Source organism: Ahaetulla prasina, chromosome 11 (assembly GCF_028640845.1).
Source record: "Ahaetulla prasina isolate Xishuangbanna chromosome 11, ASM2864084v1, whole genome shotgun sequence".
Lineage (NCBI taxonomy): Eukaryota > Metazoa > Chordata > Lepidosauria > Squamata > Colubridae > Ahaetulla > Ahaetulla prasina.
The window spans coordinates 22,087,618-22,113,844 of record NC_080549.1 but is presented as its reverse complement, the minus strand read 5'-3'; the positions used below and the strand labels follow the sequence as shown (position 1 = coordinate 22,113,844).

The window sequence follows — 26,227 nt, the reverse complement described above, 5'->3', positions numbered from 1 at the left end:
TGCTATTGAGCAATAAACTTCATTCCACTGTGTGCAAAATTCATCTGTCTCAATTTCAAATGACCTTTTTCTTTCTTTTATGAAAAAAAATAAACGACTCACGAAAGTTCTCCAAGCCTAAACAAGACTCTGTATAGCCAAAGGAAGGCATCTGCAACCTTCCAGGATTTTTTTGGTCCCCATCAACTCTTACCGTGGGTCATGCTAGCTAGAATTCTTAGACCAGACAACGCTCCAGTATCCAATAAGCCAGAGGATGTCCATCCCTCCCATACAGTCACTTAATAGAATAACAGAGTTGGAAGGAACATTGGAGATCTTCTACTCCAACCCTCTGCTCAAGTAGGAGACCCTATCCATTCTGGACAAATGGCTGCCCAGTCTCTTCTTGAAAACCTCCAGGGGTGGAGCACTCACAGTTTCTGAAGGCAAGTCATTCCACTGGCTTTGTTCTCACTGTCAAGAAATTTTTCCCTGATTATATAGCTTGATTATACTGTATAATATTATATTATACACTATACAAACATTTTATATATATACAGTACACACAGACACACACAGACACAGACACACACAGACACACACACACACACACACACACACACACACACTAGCTGAATACCCATGCTCCGCTATGAAACTATGTGATCAGGCTTGATAAATCGACACTTACAGCTTGAAAATGAATGAGTACTTACGATTGGCCTCTCTTCTCCCCTTCTCTCCCTCAGCCTTGCCCCACAGAAGCCTCCCCTATCCTATGTCCTGCTTGCTGCTGTGAAAGTAAAACTGGAACTGGAACTCCTCTGTGTGTATTTTGCATTTGGAATAGATTTCTTTTCAGGTGGGGAGGGGGAGTAGAACTCCTTTGCATCAGAGTGTGTTGATCATAGTATAGGAAATACTAATGGTTCTGATGGTCATTTTGAAAAATCCTTTCTTAGTGAGCACCTAGAAGCCAAGAGGAACATACATGGCAAATTTCAAGTTTGTAGGCTTTATGTTTCTGGAGATTTTGTGATGATGCATGAGTGGTATTTCACTACACTACATCATATTTTTCGGAATATAAGACATACTCCGCCCCCCTAAAAGAGAGTGGAAATGTTGGTGCATCTTATACACCGAATACAGCCATTTTTGGCATCCTGGAGCCCCACCCTGCTTGTCATATTTTTTCAAAAAATGGGCTCATTTTCACCTGTTTTTTTGCAAAAAACAGGAGCACTCTGCAGACCTCCCAACCCTCTGTGTAAGATGGAATAAGATGGGAATAAGCTGAAAAAGGTACAAAAGCCAGATAAGCACTATTCCTATTAATACAGGACTCATATTAGACAGACAAATGTGCGTATTTGTGAAAGGAACCATCATGAAGCAAAAGTCACACATGGCCTAACCGCAGACAGCACTGCAGGAAACTTACTTAGATGGAAACTTAGATAACTTCGCAAGAAACCTGTGCCCTAGTTAGAAATAGGGAGCAAGTTATTTAGCTTTTTAGAGCATAGCAACAAGGGAGGGCAGCTGGGATAAGGAGCTGAGATGAGGGGGTTGTCAATATTATAACCAATCATGACTTGATAAGTGTATGTGTAACCATATACAGAAAAATATTTTTTCCTGTTTTTCCTGTTTCCTGTACTTTTGAAGTATAAAAGAAAGTGCGTCAGAACTCATCGTTGTTCGGTGTTGCCATTGCTTATGCTTGCCACTGAACCTGCGCATTAAACCTTTCTTTTTGCCCTCCCCCAGCCCCAGGAGCACTCTGAATTGATGATCTAGACTAGGCTTCTGAAAGGTGCAGTAAAGCAGATTGTCCCATCCCTGAAAGGTGGCTGTCCAGCCTCTCCTTAAAAACCCTCAGAAATCAAGAACCTGCAACAATTGGAGATAGATTGGTTTACTGTTGTGAAGGTGTTACCATCAGCAAGTTATTTTTTCTATTTAAATGAAATCTATGTAGGTGCAGGTTTTTTTTAATTTACATAAACATGCTATCATGTCTCCCCTTCTCTCCTTCAGCTTAAAACACCCTTCAGTTCCTTCATGTTCACAAGTCCCTATTCAGCCCCAATAACAGAGAACAGGGGACTTATTCTCCAAAGTATCTGAAGGCAGGACAACAAGTAATGAGTGGAAGTTTGATAAAGAAAAATCCAACTTAGAAGTAAGGAGAAACTTCCTGACAGTGAGAACAATTAATCAGTGTTCCATCACTGGAGGTTTTCAAGAATAGACTAGACAAACTCTTGACCGGAATGGTGTAAGAACTCCTGCTCATGCAAGGGTTTGGACTAGAAGACCTCCAAAATCCCTTCCAGCCTTTTGATTCTATGTTCTATTCTGTTCTCTTAACACTCTCCAATCTGTTCATATGTTTCTGGAAATAGAGCGCCCAGAATCATAAAAAAAATATTCTGGGTATTGCCTTACTAGTGCTGAGGAGAGAGAAATAATGATTTCATGTGTCTTTGAAGCAATGCAATGCAAAGGATGCATTAGACTTCTAGCACTTGTCTCACACTGCTGACTCATGTTCAACGTATTGTCAATGCTCTCACCCAATTTCTTCCCTGATGTAGTGTTTGTGAATCCATCATCTTTTATGTGGTTGTGGTTTGCTTTTTTTTTTTTTTTTGCTTGTTTGTTTTGGAGGTTGTTTTTTGTGCCTTTAAGTCAGTGTTGACTCCTGGTGACTGCCTCTGTAGTTTTTTTGCCAACATTTTTGAAAATGGTTTGCCATTGTCTCCTTCCTAGGGCTGAGAGAAAGGGACTGGCCCAAAGTCATCCAGCTGACTTTGTGCCTAAAACTGGACTAGAAGTCACAGTCTCTCTTAATTTCTAGTTTGGTCTTAACCACTATACCAAACTGTTTCTCGTCTTCTATGTGTATTCAATATTTTCCCCTAAATGTGAAACTTAACATCTGCTTCATCTCAGCACTATATATCAACATGTCTAGATTAGACTATCATCTCATTGTGTTGTTTTGACATCTCCGTTTTGTGACCCTCATACATTTGATTATCAGCCATCAGTTCCATCATCAAGTTCATTAATAAAAATGTTGAATAAAACAAGCCCAATGCATGATTCCTGTGAGACCCACAAGATATTGTTCTCTCACTAATGCCAATTCTTTGAAACTCAGAATGCCCAGTCAGTTATCTACTTATCATCCCTCAAACGTTAACTTTTTAGAAATGCAGATCTTTGTTTTTAAGAAAAAGAAATGGTTGGGTGAAATTGCTAAAAACACAAATGTGCATCATATCTGCAAAAAGATTCTGAACACAACATCTGACCAATTTTATGCGATATTGGGCAACACGGATTTCTAGGAAAGCACTTCCATCTCTAAAATCCTCCAACATTCCAATAACTATAAGGAGAAGGTTCCCTTCATGATGACACCAATGCAGTCTGTCTCACTCTTTGAGTCTGTCCTCTAATTCCAGTTGGTCCTGAGACAATTCGGTTGGTGCTGATAAAAAAACTGATCAGCGCCATGTTGTTGCTCCCCTTGCTCTTCTGCGAATCCTGTTGCTGATGGTGAATGATATCCCCCTCTCACTTGTCCAATTCCCCAGCAGGAAACAAACATGCTCTGGAACCATTGGACATAGGTTTATTCAAGCCTGAGGCCTGGCACAAATGAGTACGTAGCAGTCCGTTGCAATCCTCTACCATCTGCAGCCAGGCATTTCTCTAATGGGGTGGTAATTTGAAATACAGTTTGAAATACAGGGTGGAATTTTTCAGTCATCTTTCTACTATGAGAATGCATTACTGGAGGGAGGGATGTGGGTGGCAGGAGCCCCCCCAATATGGAACTGTCAACCTGCTTGCACTTCATGGGTTTGGGCAACTCCCTTACCTGTAACCCGAGCTCGATGGCCACAGCCCAGCTGATTAAGCTCGGTGTGCACCCTGTATCTATCAAGGCCCCATACCTGTCACAGTTATGGGAATGATGAAGGGATGGATGGGCCCATTTACCATCAGAACTTCTGGCGCATTGTCCCTGCTATCAGAGACCACCAACAGATATTTTGCCGCCACTACCTCACCCTCCTCAGCACCTCCTCAGTCTGGAGATCCCACCTGACACAGCACCCTGGACATTTCCTGGCTTTGTCAGATTGACAAATAAAACAAGCCCAATGAATGATTCCTGTGAGACCCACAAGATATTGTTCTCTCACTAATGCCAATTCTTTGAAACTCAGAATGCCCACTCAGTTATATTTCCCAGGGATTCCTGCTTTCACCTGTGAAGCAGGGGCCAGGCCTCGGCTGCTTAATGATCCAGCTGATTTGTCCACAAACCCCAGAGGCCTGGTCCCCCCCCACACACACTCATGACAGAACTCATGCACCTAGGTCAATGATGGCCTGGAACCAATCCCGCAGCCTGTTTCCTGGGGTTTGCGACCTCACTAAATAGGCCAATATGTCCTTCAGCAGCAGCAGTGGGGTACATGCTTTCCATGTGAACCCCATTAATGCTGTTGAAATCCATGCATAAATGCAAGCTGCCGTCCTTCTTCTCTTTGAAGAGTACAGGAGCCATGCTTCTCTACCGTGCTGGCTGTATGAATCCCCTGGCCAAGTTTTTGTCTGTGTACTTCTACAACTTGTCCATCTCCTTCAGCATCATTGAATACATCCTTGGTATTCTGCCCCTATGGACTCGGGAATCTAGTACTTGATCAATTTCATATTGATCATTGCCAATGAGTTCAGGTGGCTGTGGCGAGGTCCTGATGTGGGAGTCCTGTACTGGCTTTAGCAAACTGCTATGGAACACTGGGTGGATGCGTCCCAAAAAGTGAGGCAGTTTCAACTCCACCATGACTGGATTTATCAGCCTTACTATGGGAATCGGACCAAGAAACTTAGGGCCCAATTTCCTGCAGAGTACTTTCAACTGAAGGTATTTGGTTGAGAGATACACTTTCCCTCCCACCTGGAACAGTTTGTGAGGGGCTCGTTTTTTTGTCTGCTTGGGCTTTGTATGACTCAGCTGCTTTTGTTAGTGCTTTTTTTATGGCACTCCATATGCCTTATATGGTACCCATCCACCCATTGGGCTGGCAAGGGGAGGGTGATTTCTGCGGGTCCTTGGGGAATACGCACGAAGTCTAACCCATTGACCACCTCATTGGCTGACTCAGTTGCCATGTCCTATTCCAGTTCATGAATATACTCTGACATGGCCCCTCAACTACTGGCAGGATGCTGTCATATCATCCCTCAGTCCTTTTCTTCATTAGACCAGACATACCTAGCTCACTCAATTGTTCATCGTCTGGTTTAGCCTTCAGTCCCTTTATCACATTTGTTGCTCTTCTCCGCATTCTTTCTACGGTTCAAGGTGACCAGAACTGGACACAGAATTCCAAGTGTGGTCTCACCAGCACAGTGTAAATTCATGTGATCTTGAAATTATCGCTGTGTTGATGCAATTTAGGATTGCATTAAGTTTTTGGCAGCTGAAGCACATTGATGGCTCACACTTAAGTGGTAGTCTATTAGGACATTTAAACCTTTCAAGATGTTATAAATCCTTAGATGTTACAGGAAAAATCTGTGACTGGGTTTGTAACCATAAGGTCATTCTCCTAAAACTAACAACATTATTTTCCTTATAACTGGATCTGAATTCCTACCCAGAAAGGAAAGTCCATAGCTTACTCCTTCATGAATGAAAACTCTCATAATTTGGGATCTAGCATGGCCGGGTAGGACTAGGAAAAACTCTTTTTTACACCTTTATTAGTCAGTGCAAATAATACTGACTTTGGTCACTCAACAACCTCACACAGAACAGAGTGGCCAATTAAAACATCCAGATGCACAGGCACAATTTTTATCCAACCTAATTTGTCTATTTGTGTGTGTGTATGAAATGTACCAGGAATTTTCCTGCACTGAAGGATGGAGTGTAAACATTTCTATTTATCAGAGGATACTTAATCCACGTTATCAGTTCAGTGATAAAGAACATCTTTCTGAAACATCCAGAAAGATGTTGCAACACTTCATATTTAGCCTGTTCCCATTGCAGAAATTCCAGACTGTATCTTATATATTTTACCTCTTTACCCTTTCTTAGTTCAAGTCCTTCAGCAGTGCCTGTTTGTCAGATCTGAGCCCTGCAGTCTGCTTCTGTTCCTAATTAAACTATATTTCTGTTGGTGTAGTGGACAGAATTTTCTTTGGATGGTATTGTTACACTGAAAAATGTTAAATGCAAATTAAAATTAAAGCCCTATTTTGAATTCAAAACACTGAATTAAAGTGCCAAATAAAAATGATTAGAATCTTGTTAAAGGGAGATCCAATCTGAAACCAAAGAGAAATTTCTTGACAGTGAGAATAACTGACCAATAGAACAGCTTTTGGAGTTGTGGGTGCTCCATTGCTCCAGGTTTTCAAGAAAAGTTTGGACAGCCATTTGTCTTGGATATTATAAAGTCTCCTGCCTTGAGCGGTGAGTTGGACTAGATACAGGGGTGTCAAACTCACGACCCATGGGCCAGATGCATTATGCGCTGGACATGCCCACCCCCATTTTAGCAAAGGGGAAAAAGTTGTGATAAGTCACGTGATGACTGTCAAGCCCTGACCGGCTTGCCATACCTGGAAGGAAGGAGGAAAGCAGGAATAGCCGTGGTGGCAGGAACAGCTGTGCGGTGCAGCGGTATGCTGGGGTGGGGGGTAGCCCAGGCAGTGATGAGGCGCCCAGCTGGGACAGCATCGGCTCCTGCTACAACAGACACAGTATTGAGGGAGGCAATGGTGGCATTTTTGCTTGCACAGCTGACTGTGGCCTTCCAGGAACCAACTGGCTAGTGCCAGAGGCAACGGCGTGTGGGGCAGAAGCGGTTGGAGGCTGGAAGGAGGCCGGTGGCCTAAGAACCGGATGGTGGACAGCTAATGCAGAACTGGATGCCGACAGCGGATGCTGTTTGTGTGGGTGGGACTGAGGGGCGTGGCTCCACCTATATAGAGCACTGGGAGGCGGTAGCTTCCAGTGCTGACTTTGCAACGGACTGCTACGTACTCATTTGTGCCAGGCCTCAGGCTTGAATAAACCTATATCTAATGGTTCCAGAGCATGTTTGTTTCTGTGTTCACAAGGCCTGGGGATTTGGACAAGTGAGAGGAAGTCAGCGCTCCCCATATCTTCACACCAATTGTGGACTGGCTGGTCTCCCAAAGGAAACATATGTGATAGGGGATGGCAGAGGGGCTGGAGCCTGTGATGGACGTGGGAGCCACTAGGGAATTGGTGCTGATGGAGCTTGTGCCAGATGCAGGGGGGACGGTGGTCAGCCCGCAGTGCAGCCGAGGGCATGTGACATACAAGCCACAGTGCAGCCTATCGAAGGCTGGTTGGGGTCCAGAAGTGATAAAGGAGCCCAGCTGCTCAGGAGAGTGGTGGCACAGCTTGGCTGTGGCTGGGAGAACCTCCTGTAGGCCACCTACCCCAGGAGTCCATGGTGTCCACTAGTCTTGAGTGGTGGGAGAGAAAGCTGATGGATGATGACAAGGGAGAGTGGAGTTATTTGATGGCTCCAGGAAGCTACACCGTGGAGGTACTATGGGAGCGGTTTGGAGAGGCCAGCTTCCGGGATGTTCCTCTCTGGTCTGTTCCTTCCTGGGATGTGGCTCCTGAGGCAGCTGGAGGTTGGCGGGGTCAGCAAACGCGGTCTCAGCCAGGTCCGGTGCCACAGACCTGATTGCGTTTCACTAGTCCAAAGCTGTGGTTGGATGCTGTGCCTCGTTACACCCAGGATGTCCTGCAGGTGAGGGCATTGGACCAGAGCTCAGGACTGCCGTTGGAAGGGACTGCAACCGTGAGGGACGCTGGGTCCAGAGGCTGGAAGTCAGGTCCAGTGATTCGTCAGTCAGCTCAGCAGGTTCCAGGTCCATTCATGCATTTTTTTTTAAAAGATCTGCTTTTTAAAACTTTGAATGTGGCACCCACCATATTATAGGTAGTCCTCGATTTAGAACAATTCATTTAGTGACCGTTTGAAGTTACAACTTTGAAAAAGGGATTTTTGACCATTTTTCATATTTACAAGCATTGCAGCATCCTGATGATCCCATGATTAAAATTCAGACGCTTGGCAACCGGCTCATATTTATGACTGTTGCAACATCCTGGGGTCATGTGATCATCTTTTGTGATCATCTTCTGACAAGCAAAGTCAATAGGAAGCCAGATTCACTTCAGAACCATGTTGCTAACTTGACAACTTGGAGTGATTCCCTTAACACCTGTGGCAAGGAAGGTAGAAAAATGAGACAAAAATCACTTAACAACTGTTTCGCTTAGCAATGGAAATATTGGGCTTCATTGTGGTAAGTCGAGGAGGGGGTCAACATATTTTCCGAAGCACCGGAAGGCCAGAAAAGGAATAATGAATGAAAAGGAGACATTCACCTAGAAATTAGGAGAATTTTTCTGACAGTGAGAACAACCAACCAATGGAACAGCTTGCCTTCAGAAGTTATGAGTGTTTCATCACTGGAAGCCTTCAAGAAGAGACTGGACAGCCATCTATCAGAAATGATATAATGTCACCTGCTTGAGCTAGGGGTTGACCTACAAAGTCCCTTCCCTTCCCTTCCCTACTCTTCTCTTCCCTTCTCTTCTCTTCCCTTCCCTTCCCTTCCCTGTTCTTCTCTTCTCTTCCCTTCCCTTCCCTTCCCTGCTCTTCTCTTCTCTTCTCTTCCCTTCCCTTCCTTCCTTCCTTCCTTCCCTTCTCTTCTTCCTTCCTTCCTTCCCTTCCCTTCCCTTCCCTACTCTTCTCTTCTCTTCCCTTCTCTTCTCTTCCCTTCCCTTCCCTTCCCTGCTCTTCTCTTCTCTTCTCTTCTCTTCCCTTCCCTTCCCTTCCCTTCCCTTCCCTGCTCTTCTCTTCTCTTCTCTTCCCTTCCCTTCCCTTCCCTTCCCTTCCCTACTCTTCTCTTCTCTTCTCTTCCCTTCCCTTCCCTTCCCTTCCCTTCCCTTCCCTTCCCTTCCCTACTCCGGGTGCGCTTCAAGGTCTTGGTGACGATCTTTAAAGCGCTCCATGGCATAGGGCTGGGCTATTTACGGGACCGCCTGCTGCTACCGAATACCTCTCACCGACCCGTGCGCTCTCACAGAGAGGGACTCCTCAGGGTGCCGTCAGCTAGGCAGTGCCGTCTGGCGACACCCAGGGGAAGGGCCTTCTCTGTGGGGGCTCCCACCCTCTGGAATGAACTCCCCCCAGGACTTCGTCAACTTCCGGACCTCCGAACCTTCCGTCGCGAGCTTAAAACACATCTATTCATCTGCGCAGGACTGGATTAGATTTTAAATTTATATTGGTTTTAATGGGTTTTATTATTTATATTGTTCTTTTAAAAATTCGGCCATGTAGAATAAGTTTTTTAACTGTTATTTTATTCTGTATTTATATGTACTTTTTTACTTGCCTGTGAACCGCCCTGAGTCCCTAGGGAGATAGGGCAGTATACAAATGTGATAAATAAATAAATAAATAAATAAATAAATACTCTTCTCTTCTCTTCTCTTCTCTTCTCTTCTCTTCTCTTCCCTTCCCTTCCCTTCCCTTCCCTTCCCTACTATTCTCTTCTCTTCCCTTCCCTTCCCTTCCCTTCCCTTCCCTTCTCTTCTCTTCTCTTCTCTTCTCTTCTCTTCCCTTCCCTTCCCTTCCCTTCCCTTCCCTTCCCTTCCATTCCATTCCACTCTACTTCCTGTATTCAAACACTGGTTCTTGTGATGAGAAAGCATTGCCCTCTGATCCAACTAGACAGCCTCATGACTGCCAGCCCTCCTAGGATACAGAAGTCATGGATAAATCAAAGCAAGTGTTCTAATTTCACCATTCGCTGCTTTTTTGCTCTTGGGTACTTTCCATGTGGATTAGTAAAGGAGGTGTGAGATGGTCTAAGGAAGAGAGTAAGAAAAAAACCAGGCAATGGTGTTTACTTTGAAAGCTTACAATAAACTCCAAAAAAAAAAACCCCACTACAACAGAGCTTGCCTCAAGTCCTGCTAGAGTCATAAACGTGAAATAAATACCAACATAAAACCAAACAGATTTTCAAAATCCTCCTTTTCTATTTTTTTTTTTTAACAAGGGCTTAGATCCAAGAGCATCTGAGAAAGTCTTGCAAAAATACTGTGAGTCTCATTTCTATATCTTCTCCTTTGTAAATTTATTTTCTGCAAGCAAATTAGGAAGACTTCCATGCCGAACTATTAGTGAGGAACACAGTGTGGTCTCCAAGATGACAGATGGCAAACCCTGTGATATGAGTCCAGAAGCCAGTTTCAACACACCAAACTAGCCAACATGAAAGAATTCATAACTTTTTAGATCAAACTCACATCTAGGCTCATGAGTTATTTTCACCCAAGTCTTATTTGTCATTTTTGCGACTGTTAACTCTGATTGTGATTGGGGAAGGGAAGTTTGAAAAATCTCCATGCACAAGTTCCAACCATCCTGTGTATAACTTTAAAAACAACATAATATTTATACCATCAACCATTACAAATAGTTAAGCGTTTACTTTTAAAGAAAACTCTACTCCAAAATTTAGCACATTGATAATTTTGATTGCAATCAATCACAAATTTATTCTACAGGTATTCCTATTTAGTGACCACAATTGAAACTGGCAACTTAGTAAGTGAAGTAATCATTAAATGAAAGCACAACTGTATTGATCTTACTTCAGTTTTTAATAGATCTGAGAAGGCCATAAATGCATTGGTTGTAAAGGTGGTTTTTTTTTTTTTTGCATTTATATCCCGCCCTTCTCCGAAGACTTAGGGCGGCTTACACTATGTTAGCAATAGTCTTCATTCTATTTGTATATTTATATACAAAGTCAGCTTATTGCCCCCAACAATCTGGGTCCTCATTTTACCTACCTTATAAAGGATGGAAGGCTGAGTCAACCTTGGGCCTGGTGGGGCTTGAACCTGCAGTAATTGTAGGCAGCTGCTGTTAATAACAGACTGCATTAGCAGTCTGAGCCACAGTCTGAGCCTCTGTTAAAGTTAGTTTATCAATCCTGTCATAACTGCAAAAAGTCATTAAATTAGGAAATTGCTAAATGAGGATTACCTGTATACAGGTAGTCCTCAACTTACAACAGTTTGTTTAGTGACTGTTCAAAGTTACAATGGCGTTCAAAAAAGTGACTTACAACCGTTTTTTCACACTTGCACCCATTGCAACATCCCCATGGTCATATGATCAAAACTCTGAAGCTTAGCAACTGACTCTTATGACGGTCGCAGTGTCCCAGGGCCATGTGATCATGTTTTTCAACCCTCTGACAAGCAAAATCAGTGGAGAAGCCAGATTCATTTAACAAACCTGTTACTAACTTAACTACAGTGATTCATTTAACAACTGTGGCAAGAAAGATTGTAAAATGGGGCAAAACTCACTTAAAAGAAATTTTGGGCTCAATTGTGGTTGTAAGTCAAGGACTACCTTTCCACATACTGTGCATTTGTGTATATTCTATCTCTCCCTCCCTCCGTCTTCCTACATAAAGTAGAGGGACTAAAAAAATTGCACGGTATTCTCATAAAAAGATGCAAATACATGCTGCTGCAGAAGAGATGCATCCTAGTTTATGGACATGTGTTTAATGTTTATTTTTCTGTGCTTGATCATTGCAATCTCCCTTAAATAAATAATGAATGCACCTTAGCAAATTATTAAAATGTTCTTCAGTAAAGTTGATATATATGAGCTGAAAAACTGGGAAGGGGAGAGAGTATTTGTGTTAATCAGTCTTTTATGTAGAACCAGTGAACAGAGAATAATCTTTCGATGCCAAATTATGCTGTTTGCTTTTCTGAGAACAGTCAATTAAAGGATTTAATTTTAAGAAGAGGAAGAAGAGAACAATGCTGTGATTCAAACTATTTACAACCTTATGTTCCCAAAGAATCTAGCATTGACTTGATTCTTGAGGCTGCTTTTGCAACCACAAAGCTCCTAAAGCTCCTAAAATTTGGCCCTGTAAAAATTTGACATGGTTTCTGTTGCCTTGAAAAAACAGCCTGGAAGAATAAATTGGAAACATGCCAAGACAGCTGGAAGCTTTTAAATATTACAGACTTTTGTGGGTCTGCCCTTTAAAACCAAATAAGCAAAGTTTTTTTCCACACTCCAAACTCTACTTCCAGCCATAGGGATTGATCCAGTTAGAACCTGACATTCTTCTTATGTTCTTAGTGAATCTAATTCAATTTTTTCCTGTTTCTACTATCTTATGTGGCTTCCGATTCTAGAACTAAGAATTGAAAAGTCATATTTTCTTGAAAGATGTCCTAATAACATATGTTGGCTCAAGTCACATATCAATTGATTTGATTTAACAAATAATACTTAATCACAGCTTTGGTTTATACAGATAGTCATCAATTTATGACCATTGATTTAATGACCATTTGACCTTACAATGGCAGTGAAAAAAGTGACTTATAGCTGTTCCTCACACTTATGATGGTCACAGCATTTCCATAGTCACATGATCGTCATTTGGATGCTTGGTAATCAGCATGTATTTATGATGGTTGCAGCATCTCTAGGTCATATAATCACCATTTGTGACTTTCCCAGCCAGTTTCTGGCAAGGGAAGGGAGGGAGGAAGAAAGGGAGGAAAGACAAAGCAGGAGAGAGGGAAGGAAGAGAGGAAGAAAGAAAGAAGGGAAGGAGGAAAAAGAGGAAGGGAAGGAGGAAAGAAATAGAAAGAGGGAGGGGAAGGAAGGAATAATGAAAGAGGGAAGTAGGAAAGTAGGAAAGAAGGTAAGACAAAGCAGGAGAGAGTGAAAGAAGGAAGGAAGGAAAGCCAAGTTAATGGGGAAAGATAGCTGGATAGAAGGAAGGAAGGAACAGAAGGAAGGAAGAGAGGGAGGGAGGGAAGAAATAAAAAGTGGAATGGAGGGAGGGAGGGAGGGAGGGAGGGAGGGAGGGAGGAAGGAAGGAAGGAAGGAAGGAAGGAAGGAAGGAAGGTTCCCACGTTTATGTCATTCAGGAACTTAAAGATAGACTGATTGCAAAGCCTCTTTTGTCCTTCTCCTTGTTTTTCTTTTCTTTTCTTTTGATTACTTTGCTCTTCTGCTCTGTTATATCTTTTATATGTTGATGTATGACATTGCATTGATGGCACAATCAAAATATGAGCTGAACCAAAGAAAGGTAAAGATGGAGCTCTTTGCTTGTTATTTCTCCTTCTAATGCTCCTGGTGATCAAACTGATAAGAAAGTGTAGACTGTTTTGGATCTTCACCTCAAATATACTTAACCCAGCTATTTAACCTGTAATTGTTTAAAACACGGATAATTATGCTACTGAATTTTGACAGTGTAATCTTGGGGGTCCAAGGCTGATAATCCTGCCATATTCTAAGCCCTTAATTCTACCCCTTCCAATATTTTTGGAACATTTACAGGTAAAAAGTTCAGATCTAAATAGAGACTAGTGTTCCTTAAAAATCCAGTAGAAAGGAAACCAGGTCATACTTTTATTTATACAACAACTGCCAGGAAATTAAGTTTACAAGTATTTTGAACATCAGTCAAATTCTTACTGTAATGCTTCAAGTATCCTCTTTTCACAATATATATTAAATCTTACATAACTGCAAAAGGGAGAGAAAGGCAATGTAATTTTGGTCCTGTTTTTATTTGCTTTGGCCCTGTCCTTCATTGAGCCGTAAACCACATCCACATGCAGAGCTGTCCATGATGATGACCTCTGGGACTGTCTGGCTCAAAGTGGTGAGCGGATCCAGCAAGATTTCCCATCTAAATGATGGCTCAGCTCTGTTCTTCTGGCAAGAGGCAGTGAGCAAGATATATAACTTCTCTGAGCTGGTCAGAAGTTGAGCATGTTTGATTCATGAATGGGCGAGTTTCCAGTATCAACTGCCAAACAAGCAAAAACATATTTTGGAACTTGTGTCCTGATTATGTCAGGCATCGGGTAAGAAAAACCATCTCAAAAAGAAGGAAAGTTGAAAAATAGAGCTTTTCTAGAGGATACAATTGGGGGAAACAAGATGTTTTTTACATACTAAGAATTGTGGAAAAGAAGTAGACTATGAATTGTTTGTTCACAGACAAGGATTTTGATGTTATTTTGATACTGAATGCTATAGGGTCTCTGCTCGAGCAGGAAGTTTGGCTCAAAGACTTCCAAGGTCCCTTCCAGCTCTCCTTTTTTTTTTTTAAATTTATTTACATTTATATCCCGCCCTTCTCCGAAGACTCAGGGCGGCTTACAATGTATAAGGCAATAGTCTCATTCTATTTGTATATTTACAAAGTCAACTTATTGCCCCCCCAACAATCTGGGTCCTCATTTTACCTACCTTATAAAGGATGGAAGGCTGAGTCAACCTTGGGCCGGGCTCGAACCTGCAATAATTGCAGGCTTTTGTGTTCTAATAACAGGCTTCTCTATTGCCTGAGCCATCCCGGCCCTGCATTTTCTGCATTCTCTAAAGGTAGTTCTCAACTTACAACAGTTCATTTAATGACCTCTCAGTGTTACAATGGCATTCAAAAAAGTGACTGTTTTTCATACTTAGGCGCATTGTAGCACGCACATGTCACGTGATCAACATGAACTGTAAAATTTGGACAGTTGGCAACTTATTTATATTTATGTTGGTTGCAGTGTCCCGGGGTCCTGTGATCACCTTTTGTGATCTCGCAACAAGCAGATTCAATGGGGAAGCCAGATTCAGTTAACAACCGTGTTACTATGTTAACAACTGCATGATTCACTTAACAGTTGTGGCAAGTAAGATCATAAAATAGGGCAAAACTCACTTAACAAATGTCTCACTTAGCAACATAATTTCTGAGCACAATTGTGATCATAAATTGAGGACTTATGTGTCTTCTATTCTGATGATTTGGTCTCATCGGCAGAATGAACACTACCATCTTTCTTTCATTCATCAAAAATCCTCAAAACAATGTTTCTAAAAAGATACTGGAGAAAATAGTTTTCAACAAAATTTTCAACTTTGATCACGTTTTTGACTTTACCATTTTTTAAAAAATGAATTGGAATCACGATTTAGATTCCCATTGCTACATGCTGGTTAACTACAAATTGAATCTTCGGATCACTGAGCATGCCTCCAGTCTAAGTGAGAATTTGAATTTGTGGTCTCTGGTATGTCTACAGTGTTGGTACATTCACTTTGCAGAGCAGACTGTTCAATGCATGTTTACTACAACTGGAATTATTTCCTCTGGTCACATGAATCAGACGTCATATGTGTGACATCCATGAAAGTCATGCTCTAATCAGCTGCACCTCCCTACTCCAAACTCACTTCTGGGAGTGCCTGCTTGTTGGATCTTTGCTTTATTCTGTTGTGGTAAAATAATGGACTGTTCATTAACTCCATTATTGTAGGAGAGGATCAGGCTGAACCCAAGGGAGGGGTCAAGCAAGTCATCAGTCTTGAATCCCTTTGCACCCACAACAGATCTAAGCACACCTTGACCTTCCGTTGACTCTTATCTGTCACCAATTTGCTTTGAATCTTAGATTGTTTGTAAAGAGTGTTAGGCTGCATTAAACCCGTATTCATTTGAACCACCCTGGCTCCTGCTTTCCTGCACCTGACATTTATTCTGAATCACTTTGGGTATTGGATTTCTTTCTTTTAAAACTTCACCAAAAAAGAAGTCCATAACTTGTAAGCTTCTGTCTCAGCCAAATTAAGGAGCCTACTAGTTATTAATCTAGGAGATACCAATGAGACAATTTTGTTTGTATGCTTTATTCTCACAGGAGTTCTGTGAAGATCCTCATCTGACCATACACGGAATCAGTTCCCACGATTTACATCAAGGAAGCCTAGGAAACTGTTGGTTTGTGGCTGCTTGTTCTTGCCTAGCTCTTCGGAAGAAGCTGTGGCAGAAGGTAGTCCTCCAGAGCCATAAATGTTGCATTCTTTGGTTAAAATTTAAACATGGTATTCCAAAGCCATACCTTGGAATGGTGGCCTCAAACACACCCCAGAACCTTCACATCAAAACAAGTTGCATCCTCCTCACACCATAACGATACATGTTGTTGGTTTAAGAAAAGAGAAGTTTATGTTTTGGTCTAGAGTTGTATATCTCAACCTTGGTGACTTTGAAATGTGTGGACATATAGAATTCCCCAGCCAGCCTGCTGTGGGACGTGCAGCTGTATAAGTTAGGGGTGGAGTAAGTTTAAAACAGTTTGTGATGAGGAAATTCCTTCCCTGTAAATTTTATCAATTGATTCAGGAGACTCCAACTTCTATGATTTTCTTTTCCAGAAAAAGGCTTCCTGCCTCAGCAGGGGGTTGGACTAGAAGACCTCCAAGGTCCCTTCCAACTCTGTTATTATTATATTATATTAAAAACCTGGTTCATTTTGTAGTTATTCCAGGGAGGAATATGGAGAAATTACCTATCTGTACCTTTAATGGATAATTTTAATGTAGGTTTATTTGAAAGGGATTTTTTTCTTCTTTCATTAAGAATTGCAATTGTCAGTTGCAAATTGCAAATTCCTCAAGGCTGCGTTCTTGGACCAACACTCTTTATACTATACATTAATGATCTTTGTGACCATATCTCAAGTAATTGTGTTCTCTTTGCTGATGATGTCAAACTATTTAACATCACAGACAATACTTCTATCATTCAAAACGACCTTGATCATCTAACCGCTTGGTCTAAAAATTGGCAGCTCCAAATTTCAACCAGCAAATGCTCAGTCTTACATATAGGAAAAAAGAACCCAAACACTAAGTACATACTAGATGGACATTACCTTACAGACGACCCCCATCCCGTTAAAGACCTTGGAGTTTTCATGTCAAATGATCTAAGTGCCAAAGCCCACTGCAACTACATAGCAAAAAAAGCTCTAAGAGTTGTAAACCTAATTTTGCGTAGCTTCTTTTCCAAAAACACCACACTACTAACCAGAGCATATAAAACATTTGCTAGACCAATTCTAGAATACAGCTCGCCTGTTTGGAACCCTCACCACATCTCTGACATCAATACAATTGAACGTGTCCAGAAATATTTTACAAGAAGAGTTCTCCATTCCTCTGAAGACAATAGAATACCCTATCCTACCAGACTCGAAATCCTAGGCTTAGAAAACTTGAAACTCCGTCGCCTTCGACAAGACCTAAGTTTAACTCACAGAATCATCTATTGTAATGTCCTTCCTGTTAAAGACTACTTCAGCTTTAATTGCAATAATACTAGAGCAACTAATAGATTTAAACTTAATGTCAACCGCTTTAATCTAGATTGCAGAAAATATGACTTCTGTAACGGAATCATCAGTGCTTGGAATACTTTACCTGATTCTGTTGTCTCTTCCCACAATCCTAAAAGTTTTATCCAAAAACTTTCTACTATTGACCTCACCCCATTCCTAAGAGGACCATAAGGGGCGTGCATAAGTGCACAAACGTGCCTACCGTTCCTGTCCTATTGTTTTTCTTTTCTTCTTTCTATATATATGCTTATACCTCCTTATATTTACTCATATATGTTTATATACAACATAATCTTTTGTATGATTCCTACATATATTGTTGTGACAAAATAAAATAAATAAATAAATAAATAAACAAATTCCATTTACATGTATAGATTTTATTCCAGCCATAAGCAAATTGATCTGGCTCACCAATGAATGTTTTCTCTCCTATGTTTGCAGTATATTTTCAGTTTCTTTGCATACTGTAGGTAATCCCAAATATTAAGGAACAGGACTGGGACCAAAAGAGACCAGAGAAATATGCTGGAATATTTCACTTCCGTTTCTGGTGTTTTGGAGAATGGATTGATGTGGTCATAGATGATCGGTTGCCAACCATAGACAATAAGCTGATCTACTGCTCTTCTAAAGAGCCCAATGAATTCTGGAGTGCGCTTCTGGAGAAAGCTTATGCAAAGTATGTGGTGATTAACGAGGTATAAGTGCAGTTTTATCAGCCGTTGTTCTCTTCTACAAAGACCTTGAAGTGGGTTCATACTACTCCTTCCCTATTTCAGATCCATTCCAGTATAAAGAACATAGGGTTTTAGAAGTGGCAGAAAAGAATTGGATTAAAAGAGGGTCAATACTGCTGGCAAACCAAACAAATAGCTATTCTATTATTGGGTTATATTTTCATGGCAGTTCATTACTACAAGATCTTCCATAACTGTGTAGATCTAGAGATTTACTTTTGGAAGAACATTGCAAAGTTAGAGAAGGTGGCAGCGAAGTTAGTCCTGAAGACTTCCAAAATTCATTTGAAGCTCCACCCACTTTATTGTCTCCTCTGTTGTGCAGGAACCCCTGAGGGTTCAAGAAGGTCAGGTGTAGTTATGGGGAAATACATAGCAAAATCTCATTGTGTGTCTGAAACTCTGTGTCATGTCTTCTCTAGGATGGCAGGTTGTTACGAAGCCTTGGATGGGGGCAGCACAGCCGAGGCGATTGTCGATTTCACAGGAGCTGTAGCAGAATCCATCAACCTGATTGATGGTAATTATGACTACAGTATCATCGAGCAGGTGAAACTCTTCAGAGAATTACTGAAAGTTCATAAAAGGGGAGGATTGATCAGCTGCTACATCATGGTAAGTGCACCGAGAGCAAGCTGTGATGTGTCCTTTGGTCTGTGTTTTTTTTTTTTGTTGTTTGTTTACATTTATACCCCGCCCTTCTCCGAAGACTCAGGGCAGCTTACAGTGTATAAGGCAATAGTCTCATTCTATTTGTATATTTTTACAAAGTCAACTTATTGCCCCCCCAACAATCTGGGTCCTCATTTTACCTACCTTATAAAGGATGGAAGGCTGAGTCAACCTTGGGCCGGGCTCGAACCTGCAGTAATTGCAGGCTTTGTGTTCTTAATAACAGGCCTTACCAGCCTGAGCTAAACCGGCCCTGTTTGACTCTTTATCAAACTGTCATTCCCATAAGGCAGACCAGACTAGGCAATCAACTCCCAAAGAAAGCTAAAACTCCCTTTATTGAGATTGGCTCTAATACAAAAACTTGCAAGTCCGCTTGTGCTGTAACTTCTCCCCCCTTCTTATACTCAAGGGAACCAGGAAGGTGTCTACCTGAGCCACTTCTGAATATTATCTATTTCTCTGGACTTAAACAAGTCCTTTTGGCCTGCATATCTCCATCATGGTGATCTTCCTCATTCTCTCCACAAACTCAAGAAAAGAAGCAAGATGATTGAGGACAGCCTGGTTCATTCTGCCAATTAATCTCTGAATTAATTAATGAATTACCTGACTCTGTGGCCTCTTCTCAAACTCCCAAAAGCTTTAACCAAAAACTGTCTACCATTGACCTCACCCCATTCCTAAGAGGACTATAAGGGGCATGCATAAGAGCACAAAAGTGCCTACCGTTCCTGTCCTATTGTTTCCTTTCATTATATATACGCTTATATGTTGTATAGTTGTTTCATGCTTATGCTTATATATACTGTTGTGATAAAATAAAATTAAAAAAAATTTGCCAGAAGGCTATAACTCCCAAGTGAAGTAAACAAATAATAAGCCGTTATCAAATAGATCTCTATGATAGCATCCAGAAATCCACCAAGCTGTTGGCCTCCAATGCCACATTACATGCATCCAGGAGCATCTTCGGGTCTGAGATGTCTATCCAAATGTTGAAAGCATTAAACTATCACAGTGCAATTACAAAGGAACAACAAAGCTTATAGCGTATCAATGCATTGTTGCTTTCATCATCCCAAAGGTGCTTTGCCAAAAGGCAACTGGACTTCCTTGGGTTTTTTTGTTGAAAAATGTTTCACTTCTCATCCAAGAACCTTCTTCAGTCTGGAGAACTGAAGAAGATTAGAACAACCATGATCTGATGATTGAGAATCGCCATAGACATGCTGCTTTCATCATTTCCATATTCCCCCTATGGACACCACTTTATGCATATGTTCCTACAGTAGCTCTCTTTATGTCTAAACTAGTCCCAATTCACCCTCTTTTCCAGTATCAAATCATCCATCTAGCAAAATTAACTCCCCATCCCTCCTGTTAAAATTGCCTTAGGAATGAAGCAACTTTCCATGCTTTTGGAGGTCCCAGAGAGAGAGAGAAGGAAAGTGGGGCTGGAAGGAGAGAGGGTATCAGCCCATCTGCTTAAAAATGGCCTAATAATTTAAAGACCCAAATCTAAGCATAATTCAGTTTCCTCAAGGCTATTGCCTTTACAATAAAGAAAGACACTGACTGATGTGGGAGAGGACTTAAGTGTGACGGTTTTGCTATTTCTGCTCTTCAGTAGAAATGTCCCTACCTCTTTTCTTTAGGGCTAGGCAGAGAAATGCTCCTCCATCATTTTATTACCAATTGTCCTAAAGGTGCTTTTTCAAGAGGTGGCCTTAACGACTCTCTAAAAGAATGCAAATGACCAGCTGTCTGCAAAGGGTATAAATCCTTCCATTCCCCATCATCCAGTCAGAGCTGAAGAAGCTTCTTGGATGATGAGCAAAACATCTTCAAAGAAAAACCAGAAAGTCCAGTTGACTCTTGAAAAAGCACCTTTGGGACAATCATGACCTGGATGACTGAGAATCTCCATATTACCAATTGTTATTCAATTGGATGAGATATTTTGGCTTGGACAATTATCTACAAGGAGAAGAGAATGTCTGTGAAAATCTCATGGATAGAGCGTGAAGATCTTGCACCTTTTAGGGAAAAAGTGTCTGAGGTCTTTATTTATTTATTTATTTATTTATTTATTTATTTATTTTTGTCACAACAGTATACACAAACATCGTCTTAAAAAGAAACAATTCATCAATTGAGCACAACCAAGCCCGCACCCAAACAGGACACACCCCCAGCCAATCAGAGCACAAAAAAACCCCCAGCCAATCAGAGCACAGCCAAGCTCCCACCCAATCAGTTCAAACCCCCACTAGCAGTTAAAAGGAAGAAACAGCTGCGATCACACATTGCTCCCAGAAGCAATATATATATATATATATGTCTTTGGTTGTTCGGGTTTTCTCCCGTGTAAAATTGGAAGTGTCTTGGCGACGTTTCGACGAAGTCTCATTCGTCATCTTCAGGCTTCAGCTGCTTCTGCTTCTGCTGCTCCCAGAAGCACGGCTGAAGCCTGAAGATGACGAATGAGACTTCGTCAGCCAAGACACTTCCAATTTTACACGGAGAAACCAACAACCAAAGACCTATATACAAACATCGTCTTAAAAGAAACAATTCATCAATTGAGCACAACCAAGCCCGCACCCAAACAGGACACACCCCCAGCCAATCAGAGCACAAAAAAACCCCCAGCCAATCAGAGCACAGCCAAGCTCCCACCCAATCAGTTCAAACCCCCACTAGCAGTTAAAAGGAAGAAACAGCTGCGATCACACATTGCTCCCAGAAGCAATATATATATATATATATATATATATATATATATATATATATATATATATATATATATATATGTAAAAGTATGCAACAGCTATGTTAATTTGATATAATGAAGGGAACAATGGGACAGGAACGGTAGGCACTTTTGTGCTCTTATGCACGCCCCTTGGGCTTTGCACAAGTGTCCCATCTTTCCTTATATAGTCATTCTCCAGTGATGACTTCTCCCGTTGAGCTTTTTCAAAACAGTATTACAGTCAAAATTAAAAGGAAGCCCATCCTTGAAAAATCACTAGGGAGTTTCTTCAGGCAAATAATTTATCTAATTTGTCTGTGCACAAATTGAATCAACTCAAAATTGCTAGTCATAAATGACTTAATTTCCCCCAACTCACCTCAATCCAAATTGCCTTTTCCAGTGCCACAAAATTCCCTGAAAAAGGAATTCAAGAGAGATTCTGTGTAGCCAATCTGTCCTTTTCCACTATCTTCTCAACAAAAGATTTTATGGGAATATAAATTTGGGACAACCGAGAAGCTAGAATGATACTGCAATCAATGGAGAATGCATCACAGAGTGTTTCCAGATCTTCTGCAGGGGATGTGTTGTAGACATATTTTTTCTGGAGACAAATCCTTGTGGGAAGGATCTATGATGAAAAGACATTTGGAAACCATCAGTGCAGCCATCATGTCTCCTGAAATGCTGTTGACCTTTGTAGAAATGTCCACCCCTTTGGAATGGGACAAAATATGAGTAATTCCTGGATTGGATTTTAGAGATAATTAAAATGAGACATGTCCAAGTGTGCTTTGTCATCCATTCATTTGTTTACCTCCCATGTTCATAATCAACTACACACACACACACACACACACACACACACACACACACACACACACACCAGTCTATGTACCCTCACTGGTTGTTTGTAAATAAGGATTTAATGGTGATTTTGTAAAATCTTGAAGAGCAATATTATAGCAAAACAAAAAACCAGCACAAAAGCCTTTTAGTTGCATCAGACTAAAGATCCTAAACAGCCAACCAAATTCCTCAAGAAGCCCTATCAACCAATTCTTACCCCAGTCCTGAAACATTGATTGTTGTCTGCAATTCAGCCACGCTATGTAGCACCTGAGAGCAAATGTTAAGTCAGGTACAAATGTTTAATGCCTAAGACTGGTACACTTAAGTTAGACATCTGACTGAAATCAATGGGCACTGGATCTTCACTCAAAAGTTTTTTCTGTGAGTCAAAAAATACAAGCTCTAAACATGTCATAAGAACACAACATTTTTCCATGACCTCCTTAACTTCATGAGTGGAAATAGGATAGGGTGGAATAACATGGTTCTTACTCTGCACTAATTAATTCTCAAATAGAACTCTGCCACGGATGGCAAGCATAGTAGACAGCAGAACCGTAGATGAATTAACTCTGAAAATTTGATTTAATTTTAATTACTCAATTTAACATTGTTCATATTCATTTATCCATGTGACCATCCCCTTTCCTCATCATAAGAAAATTGTTGTTTCTTTTGACATGCAATTTACTCTGCAATTTTGTATGGTTCTACAAGAAATGTTTCTTTGGTAATTTTTTTCAGGCATATCCTACTCTGAGTAAATGTCTTTAGTAAGAACCCTTCCTATTAGTGGATCATGTCATTTTACTCTAAAAGAAATCCATGTTGTCAGCTTCAGCCTTCTATATCTCTAGAAGAATCTCCTAGTCTCTCTCTGGAACAGGATATTCTGTGGATTAGCCTATTTATTTCATATGACAAGTTTACCAGGGGATCTGATTAAGTGTTTCCTGCTTGTTTCAGTAGGGAGGTTATTCATTATCTCTGCTGCAGAATATTCATGAGGCATAGTTCAATGAACTCCTTCATACCTGAAGGAGACATCTACTTTAATTCCCAAATAAAATATTAAGATAACAGAAAGAACTCCCATAAGACAGCTGTGATACAATATACCAAATGTGATACAATATACCAAAATAGCAATGCTACACCTTTAAGTTTTCATTCTAATCATGCATCAACATGCATTCAAGACATACACAAAAGAACACAGTGGAGTTGGTACATCTGGGAGTGTTTGTGTTTCTACTGCTGAAACACATCTTGAGTGTACGCCTGAACAGAGCTTCTCAAGTTTGACTGACATATGTCATTAGCAAGTTCTGGAGGTTCTTATCATATCTTAAGAGGTAGGTAAGAACAATAATATCCCATTTAGCCCAATAGTAAATAATAATATACAGTCAGATGGAGCAACATTTAGAAGTGGCTGCTATTGATGGGAGAAACCAATAACCATAATGAAAGTTTGCATTAATTTGTGTTTATCTTATACCTAGCCTTCATCCTTCAGTGATTTTGAAGTAGAGACGGACATGGGTTTAATCAAAGGTCATGCCTATTCAGTGACGTCTATCCTGAAAATGTCTGTTGGACAGAAGAGCCTGTGCAGTAGAAAGTCTGAGAAACTCTTCATGATCCGATTAAGGAATCCTTGGGGAAACAAGGAATGGAATGGAGCATGGAGTGATGAGTAAGTAATCCATACTTTAAGAATGAGAAGAAACATTAGATCATGTGAAGTGTTAATACCACTTTCTAATGCCTTGGTAAGACCACACTTGGAATACTGCATCCAGTTTTAGTCGCCATGATATAAAAAAGATATTGAGACTTTATAGAAAGAATACAGAGAAGTGCAACAAAGATGAGAAGGGAGCCAGAGGCTAAAACATATGAAGAACGGTTTGCAGGAATTGGGGCTGTCTGGTCTAGTGAAAAGAAGCACTAGAAGGTGACATGATAGCAGTGTTCCAATATTTCAGGGGTTGCCACAAAGAAGAGTGGGGGTGTGTGTGTGTCAACCTATCACCCAAAACACCTGAAGGGAAGACAAGAAACAATGGATGGAAACTAATCAAGGAGAGAACCAACCTAGAACTGAGGAGAAATTTCCTGGAAGTTAGAACAATTAAACACTGGAATGACTTGCCTTCAGAAGTTGTGGATGCTCCAAGTTTTTAGGAAGAGATTAGTTAGCCATTTGTCCAGAATGGTATAAGGTTTCCTGCTTGAGAAGAGGGTTGGATTAGAAACCTCAAGGTCCCTTCCAACTCTGTTATTCTGCTATTAGTTTCTAGCTTTGAATGAATTACAAGGTCCTTGTAAAGTTACTTGCCAACATGAATGCAAATATTTAGATGTGTAAACAAAATGAAAAACCTGTCAGTTTAAGATATCAAAAAAGAGGGGGGGGAAATACAAGTCTATTTTCCTTAATGACTATGATGAAGGGATGAAAGAATACTTAGATATTTATATAAGACACAAACTTAGGTAGACATTACATATGGTAGAAAATGGGAAAAAGTCTAAATGTCCTTAATGAGTTAAGAAGGAGCTTGGAAAAAGCAGAATGAAACTCAATTCTGGGCCGCGGTGTGGTTCAGGCTGTAAGAAGCCTGTTATTAAAACACAGCTGCCTGCAATTACTGCAGGTTCTAGTCCCACCAGGTCCAAGGTTGACTCAGCCTTCCATCCTTTATAAGGTAGGTAAAATGAGGACCCAGATTGTTGGGGAGGCAATAAGTTGACTTTGTAAATATACAAATAGAATGAGACTATTGCCTTACACACTGTAAGCCGCCCTGAGTCTTCGGAGAAGGGCGGGATATAAATGTAAATAAATAATATATATATATATATATATGTGAACATTCTCCATTTAGGAAACAAAAATAAGGTAATGTAGAGGACGAGAGATGGTTTGTTTGCTAAAAGAGTTTATGAAAATTTTTTGGAAAGTAGGTAGACTCCAAACTAAACCAGTTGTACATGCAATTTCAGAAACTCTCAACAAAAGTAATTTAAATTAAATTAATTGTCCTGTCAAATTCTCCACTTTTTTTAAAAAAAAATAGTTTTTATTAAATTTTTAACTTTTAAAAAACAGGAAAAAAAGTACAACAAAGACAAAATCACATTAAAAAACATGACAAACATAACAATACATTATATGTCATTTTACAGCTTTCTGTATTGACATGCATATTCTCTATTTTTGTTCAATTTTTCAACTAAATGCATATATTTACATATTTTTAGATTGTATTTATTTACACGTGCATTACTATAGGATTTATGATACTTTGTAATTTGCAATTCATTATTTTAACACTATTAACTTAAATTCCCCAATTCTTATTTTGATCTCTTTTTTTCTAGCCATTCATATAATTTGTTCCACACTCTATAATACTCCGAATCGCCTCTTTCTTTGATTTTCTTTGTCATTTTATTCATTTCTGCACATTGTAAAAAAATTTGAATCACTATTTCTCTACTGGTACATTGTTTTGTTTCCATCCGTGTGCAATAGTAATCCTTGATGCTGTTAAGATATATAGTATTAGGTATTGTGAAGATTTCTCTATTTTGGGGTCAGTTATTCCTAGTACAAATGTTCCAGTCTGAATTCTATTTTTTGTAGTGTGATTTCCTCTAGCCAAGTCTTAATTTTATACCATTTTTTTAAAATTTTGGGACGCAATTACCACATGTGGTAGTATGTTTTATGGCCACATCTCCAACATTTGGATGATAAATTTGAAAAACATCTTGGCCAATCTCGGTGGTACCAAATGCTACCTATAGAACATTTTATAGGCTACCACCATTGTGAATTTATAATTTCTATCC

At 40.4% G+C, this 26,227-nt stretch overlaps 1 protein-coding gene across 2 annotated transcripts in view; it reads left to right on the top strand.

The window, feature by feature from the left end:
- The window catches only part of CAPN6 (calpain 6), an 80,767-nt gene that overhangs the window by 23,631 nt on the left and 30,909 nt on the right, over positions 1-26,227 (top strand). For both annotated transcript variants that reach the window (XM_058197003.1, XM_058197004.1), the window contains exons 3-6: positions 15,857-15,988; positions 17,812-18,020; positions 18,501-18,693; positions 23,869-24,062. In XM_058197003.1, coding sequence (XP_058052986.1) covers positions 15,857-15,988; positions 17,812-18,020; positions 18,501-18,693; positions 23,869-24,062 — 728 coding nt within the window. The remainder of the gene's footprint in view (positions 1-15,856; positions 15,989-17,811; positions 18,021-18,500; positions 18,694-23,868; positions 24,063-26,227) is intronic.